The 6,911-nt window shown below is 37.8% G+C and overlaps 1 protein-coding gene across 2 annotated transcripts in view; it reads right to left on the reverse strand.

The window, feature by feature from the left end:
• Positions 1-230: 230 nt before the first annotated feature.
• The window catches only part of ICOS (inducible T-cell co-stimulator), a 25,084-nt gene continuing 18,403 nt past the window's right edge, over positions 231-6,911 (reverse strand). The window contains exons 2-5 of one of the 2 annotated variants that reach the window (XM_011949897.1): positions 5,840-6,175; positions 5,022-5,128; positions 3,922-4,006; positions 231-2,235 (exon numbers count right to left, since the gene is read on the reverse strand). In XM_011949897.1, coding sequence (XP_011805287.1) covers positions 2,222-2,235; positions 3,922-4,006; positions 5,022-5,128; positions 5,840-6,175 — 542 coding nt within the window. In that variant the 3' untranslated portion in view covers positions 231-2,221. The remainder of the gene's footprint in view (positions 2,236-3,921; positions 4,007-5,021; positions 5,129-5,839; positions 6,176-6,911) is intronic. The other variant, XM_011949898.1, reaches the window with a different exon arrangement.

A 6,911-nucleotide genomic window follows, 5' to 3' on the forward strand; every position in this document is an offset into this window, starting at 1 on the left:
AAGTGATAGGACATTCGATCAGAAACTTACTCAGGAAAAGAATAGTCCTTTTGCTGTGCTTCCAACTGTTTTATAAGTTTGTGGCTATTTCAAAATTAAAAAAAAAAAAAAGAAAATGAAGAAAGCAACTGTTCCAAGCAATATAACTATCTTCAAGTACAATATCAAATTTGTACATGCTAGCTAAGGTAATCATTTCCCTACTCCCCCCAAGAAAACACAGTGAGGTATTTTCAGTTGCTGAATATCAAATGTTTATTCTTTCCCTTCTTACTACTGCTAAAATCTCTTTGATAAGTGACTCCTCTTAAAACCGGATTTGATTTCACAGAAATTTTGTCCTTTAATAATTCATCTTGAAACGTCTCATGCGGGGGATGAGGATGTGTCAAGGCACAGCTTGGACAACCAGGCCAGGTTGGCCACCATGAAGGCTCTCCTCCCCCTACCCCACCCCACACACAGAAACCTGCAAACAACTCAGGGAACACCTGTGCAAAGCTAGCAGGTTGTCCAAGTCAGCTGAAAACAGAACACCATACTAGATTCAAATTACAAGTTCAGTACTGTACTGTACACATCCAGCATTACACATGCTTAAGATAATATAAGTATGCATAATGACACATTAGGTCTCACTTGTAAACTATAAGCACACAGCTACAAAATGTTAAACTACAACATAATCCCAATTTACCTAAAGTTACAAATGTTGTTGCGTACACATAGGCTGCTTCAGAAGCCTTGGGTATGCAGACAGGAAGTAGAGAATATTCCAGCTAAGAATAATCACGTTCCATGTATTTAAGAATCTTTCTAGCCAAATCACATTCTAAAGAAGGCTATCTTGAAGGGCCAGGGCCAGTTTCCAGGCTGTGTGGTTTTTAGGAGAGGGAATTGTGCCCTGAAACATATGTGCTCTTCACAGATCCTGGAATTATGAATGCAGGTAGACCCACTGTGATTCCCAGGGTGACTTCAGCCTCTGAGAGCAAGAATACCTAGTGGCCCCTGGCTCAGGGGAGTCTCTCAACCCTGGAATTCCACCCAGGCCTGGAGGGCTGCTCCAGGCCAGTGGGCACCATTTTGACCTGTCAAGCCCAGAGGCACCATGGGTATAGTCTGACAGCAACCTACAGTAACTGCAGCTTTCAGGCTAAATGAATATTCTGCTCTACCCCAGGAGAATGCTTGCCCATTAAAGATGATTTTGTTTGCAATGTTAATACGATCTACAAAAAGAGCTAAACTTATAATTAATAGCACCATGAAAACATAGATAATGGTAGAAAATAGGATAATAAAATAAATTTGTTTTCAATTCTGGGCAATGTTTCCCACCACTTACATGAAAAAGTAAACCATTTTAACTGAATTTGAGAAAAGAATATGTCTTTCTGGAGCAAAAATATTCTTGTAGGGAGAAGACAGGCAAATATATTCATTATGAATTTTATATACATATGTGTGTATATATGTATGCACAGATATATAAAACTATTGAGTAGCACAGGAAAGAATGTAAGACATAGCTCTCTATTGAGAGCGGCTGTTGGGCTGTCAAGCAGTCATGTAGAAGTATTTTTAAAAAGAAAACTGAGGGCACAAGAAAGCATCTAAAGTCTTGGTAAAATGGTCAACTGGGTTCAGCAATTGAAGGAGAGTACTGTGTATGTACTAATGTACAGTTCACATCAACATCTCAGAAATAAAATAGCTCCAGCTTTGTAGCATCTCCCTTGACTGTCTGATTAAAAGAGGAATTCTCATCCCTACAGAAAGAAGAGGTAGTATGATGGTGAATGCAGACAGATGCTGGTCCTTGGCTGCTTGTTTGCTTTGCAGATTCAGTACACCTGGCATCTTTAAAACATATTTTTGTAAATGTGTTTGTTTTACTGGCTGGTGCACTGCTAGGAGCAGATGTGGAGACAGGGATTCCACTCCCAGTGAGGTCTATTTGTTGAGCACACAGGAGCTGGGCTTTCTCTAAAGCTACTTTCAAGAGGGTGTTTGTTTTGAGAGGACTCAGCAGTACCAAGGCAGTCTGTTAAAATCCCCATTGACTGATACAGTCACTCGTCCAGATTGAACAAAACACCAGCAGAAGATGTATGTAGTTAAGTCAGACTCTCTGTGGTCCAGGAAATAAGAGAATCTTGCACTTCAAGTTGTGGAAAACTGGCCAACGTTGTTCATGCCTGGGTGCCAGAGTTCCAGATTATACGGTCACATCTGTAACAAAAATTTAGCATAAATTCTCTAAATGCTCTCCATGTGTCAATTCCCTACAAGAAGCTTTCCCCCTTTCCATTGCCTTTCATACACACACACACACACACACACACACACAGACACCATGCAAACTTGTCTTTATGCTCCAAGACCCAGCACCAGTTCCCCATTTCCAAAGAAGTTTAACTCCTGACTCCTATAACAGATATTATCTGAACTCATCCCTTTGAAACTGTCCACCTCTGATTTCAGCTGCTGCTGGGGCAGAAAGCTCTGCAAGGGCTAACTGTTCTAGAACAACAGCCCCACTGCATTTCACTGCTTTTCTGCCTCCGGACTTTCGCTGAAGACTCATCCCAAGTAGGCTCATCCCAAATAGAGGCACAGCTCAGAGATGTGGGAAAGCTAATGCCCCCCGCAGGCAACCCCAAATCAGTGAGGATGGAGACAGTGGTTGCCATCCTTCAGGAGAATAATTCCGGGAGGCATCTGTACACTTCTCAGAGGTCCAGTGAAGTCAGACCTCTGTGGTCTGGAGTTGAGACCTTGATAATAACGTGCCCTTCATTTGCTTCTCTTTGTTAGCTGTCTCACTCTCCCTGTCCCCTCACCGCTTCTTCCTGGGATCACCTCCCAAATAAACTACTTGCACCCAAGCCCTTATCTCAGGTTCTGCTTGTGGGGATCCAAACAGAACACATTAAGCAAAGAGATTGAGAGATCATATTTTTTCAACAGCAAAGTAATGAAATACAAGCTCTTTGCAAGTGTCAAAGCTATGGTATTAACTGTCTAGGGAACCAAAAGAATCACTGAACACTTTGGGCAACAATTTCTGTCATCTAAAAAATGAATGTGAACTCAAGGAGCCTTTTTAGCTCCCATCCCATGCTATAATTCCATGACAACGCAAGCTATGTGTGTCCCCTTTAGACAGTCTGTAGCCACTGAGGGGTGGAAAAATGCAGTGGCTTCTGTCTCATTACACATCGCACATCATTCCAACCTCAAGGGCATAAGACATGAATTTTCCACAATGGAAGCTTCAAACTTTCTGGGTGCTCCTCAAACTTGGCAACTTTCAGTTTTCTGACTCTTAACACAAAAGGTCAAATTCCCACATTACTGAGACTTCTAACGCCATCCAAGTTCTCTAAACTTGCACACTCTTTACATCAAAATAACCAAATATCTTCATCAATTTCTCCTTCTTCCCTCTAGCAGGACCAGCGCAGATCTCTTTTCCTAATATCAGTCCAAAATTAGCATACGTCTGTCCAAATTCCCCAGAGTGCCTCACTCAGTAACTCACACTTCACTGATGATCAATAAATGCTCATCGAATGACTGAATGAAACCTTCAACAAAAACACTTAGAACCATCCCAACTTTTGAAACATCAATTGGAAAATTGCCTTGATACAATAGTGGCTTATGAACTGTTTCTGTGTTTAGTTTCAGTAGTGACTTACAAACCTATTGCTTGTTTGTTTTCAATATACTGCAGAAAATATAAATCTAGTTAAAGTGAAAAATCCAGATTTTCACAGAAAATACTAGAATTAGGCCTTGGAGATGTTTTCCTTTCTTTAAAAAAAACAAAAACAAAAACAAAAACAAAATTAACATTGCAGGCTTACTGTGAAGAAAGTTCTTCCCTACCCAAACCCCCAAATGGAGTCATACCTGTGAGTCTAGATTTTTTGGCTGTGTTCACTGCTCTCATGAACATGTATTCACCGTTAGGGTCGTGCACGCTGGATGAATACTTCTGAAAGAAAAAGCCAGAAACATGCTTTGTCATCTTTTCTTCTCCATCTCTTTGTTTTTTGACTGTTTTCTATTCTTCGTTGAAGTGGTATGTGAAAAAAACATGGTAATGTGACTTAGGTTCCTGGCTTTAGGCTAAGTAGGAAAACAATATGAAATGGGCTTTACGTAAAAAGAGCTTTCTACTGAACTTTCTTCCTCATTTTTGCCGTTATTGTTTCTTTCCCAACAGACTTAGATCATGGGCCCCATCTCATTCTCTTCCTTCTTTATGTCTCCCACAGATATACACTGGCCAGTGACCACACTGTGGATATACTTGAGTACTAGCATACTCGCGTAATATGCAGAGTGGTGTCAGTTCTTTGATTGAGAACTTGTAATGCAAGAGACCAAAAAGAATATCCCCCAGCACAGGGAGATTTTTGTTGTAGTCATTGTTGTTTATCTTTCTAAATAGCTCCTCAGTGGTTTTCTTTAAAAGCAAGGAGTTTAATAACCTACCATGTAAAGAAGTTGTCAGTTTCCTTCTCAGCTACAATTGACACCTTAGAAGGATTTCTTGCTGACTGTTTTTAATTTACCAGCGGAGCAAAATTTATAACTAATTGTTTCATCTCTGCCCTGCCTCTCAGGAACCTTAGATTCAAATTTGCAGCCCACGCATAATAATTTTTTAAAAATCAGAGGCATCTATTTTTATGTTTTAACCTTCCTCCTGACCTTTAGTCTTCTCTTGGCCTCAATTTCCTCATCTAGTTTGAACGATAATAATAATAACATAACACTCTGTAAGCCATTAAGTCAAGTCTTCTTTGGAATGTGTGGGCTATAAAACAAATAAATAAACTTCTGTTCCAAGTGATTAGTTTAATTAGTAGGTATGTCTTGGGGGGAAGGAATTGTCTCCCTGTTGGTCAAACTACTCTGACAAGAGCCATGTGTACTTTTGATGAGGAAATAATCACTGATGTACATCAGTAAAGCAGATACAAGGAAAGATAGAAATTGCTTACCTTTTTTGTAAGCCAACAAATAAGTATGCACCCAAAAATGCAGACAACAACAAAGGTTGCACATCCTATGGGTAACCAGAACTTCAGTTGGCAACAAAGTTGTGATTCTGGATTGGAAAAAAAGGTATGTTAATGAAAAATTCTGAGAATCACATCTCTTCTTTCAGTGCTGAACCAAGAGTTCCCTTACCAAATTTAAAAGAGCTATTTAATCAAATGAAGCTTTTCTTTACTATAGTCATGAAATCCAGTAAGTGGGCAAGTTATTAGACTAACATCATCTCAGTATTATGGCAAGGATCCAGAAACTAAAACTTAAAAGATTATGCATATAATGTATTTACAAATGTGGTTAATAGAAAGGGCTTTTCTGCCTATATTTTTATAAAAGAGGTAGTAGTAAAAGTAATGTTATAAAACTATGATTTTCAATCATCACACTTCATTCCACAAACACAGTACAAAACCAAACCTTAAATCTTAGGTGAATAGAGATAATACCCATTATTAAGCCATGAGTTTAAGTATTTGTCTTAATGTTTTTCCTGATTTTTAATAGCATATGTGTTTAAAAGGCAATATGATCTATTTCTGACTTAGCAGTCTATGGGATTACGTTGCATATTGCTGAATAATACTAATTATGATTAATAGTAAATCATCACCCGTATGTCTTCATTATAAATGATTGCCATCAACTGCATCTAAGTGAACTTCAACACAAAAGATATTTATTTGTCTAAGTGTTTCCATTAGTGAGAAAAGTTGTCAAAACATATATATACTCTTAAGTTTGGAAGATGAAAGCAATGTCTTACCATAAATATGCAAATATCCTCCCGTAAGAGTTACTTTAAAAGGAGGAGGATCAAAAATTGATAGGTTGCAGAAGTAATAGTTGGCATGAGAACGGTCCAAGTTATATAGAAAAAAAGAGACACTGTTGTTGGATAACTGAGAATGGCAGAATTTCAGACTCTTAATGGACACTGTGTTTCCACTTCCTTTTGTCTTAGTGAGATCGCAGAGTATTTGCCCCCCTTTCAGCAACTGCATTTTAAATTGTTGGACAATGTCAGGATATTTGCATAAAATTTGTACACCTCCGTTGTGAAATATAAACATCTCATAATTGGCAGAACCATTGATTTCTCCTGCATAAAAAGAAAGAAAAAAGAGCAAAAGTGACATTTTATAAATATGTTGCCCTAATAATTATATTTTAACATAAAAGTAATTTATTTTATGCATAAAGTCATCTCTGTTGCACCAAAATGAAACAGCTTCACATTCTCCCTCCACCCCTCAAGAAAGAACATAAGACAAAACTGTCCTAGAGAAAAAAAGAATCCTAACCAGAAACTCACTTGTCATATGTGAATATAGAATATACTAAATATTAAATAATATATTTACATAGTATGAATGAATCAAACAGGTATGATCTCTGTCCTTTAGTAGCTTTCATATTGGAGGCAGATGGTAAAGGAATAAATATGTAGTAATGCACCATAATTTGTGATACGAATGGAGTACTATTTAAATAAAGGTGGTAGGGTCAGGTGGGTTATAATTTTGATTATAGAATCAGAAAATGCCACCTTGAGGAAGTGAGTTTTAAAATTGGAATTACAGAATTGGTAGCACTTAGCCAAACAGAGAGATATGGGAAAAGTTGAAGTTTAGGAAAAACTTCATTTATTAGTAGGTATGTCTTGGGGAGAAGGAATTGTCTAGCTGTTGATCAAATTACTCTGACAAGAACCATGTGTACTTTTGATGAGTAAATAATCACTGTTGTACATCAGTAAAGCAGATACAAGGAAAAATAGAAATTGCTCACTTTGTAAAAGTACAAAGTAGTTTAAAAATGAATAATTGTATATATAA

The sequence above is a fragment of the Colobus angolensis genome, unplaced genomic scaffold (assembly GCF_000951035.1).
Source record: "Colobus angolensis palliatus isolate OR3802 unplaced genomic scaffold, Cang.pa_1.0 Scaffold30, whole genome shotgun sequence".
Lineage (NCBI taxonomy): Eukaryota > Metazoa > Chordata > Mammalia > Primates > Cercopithecidae > Colobus > Colobus angolensis.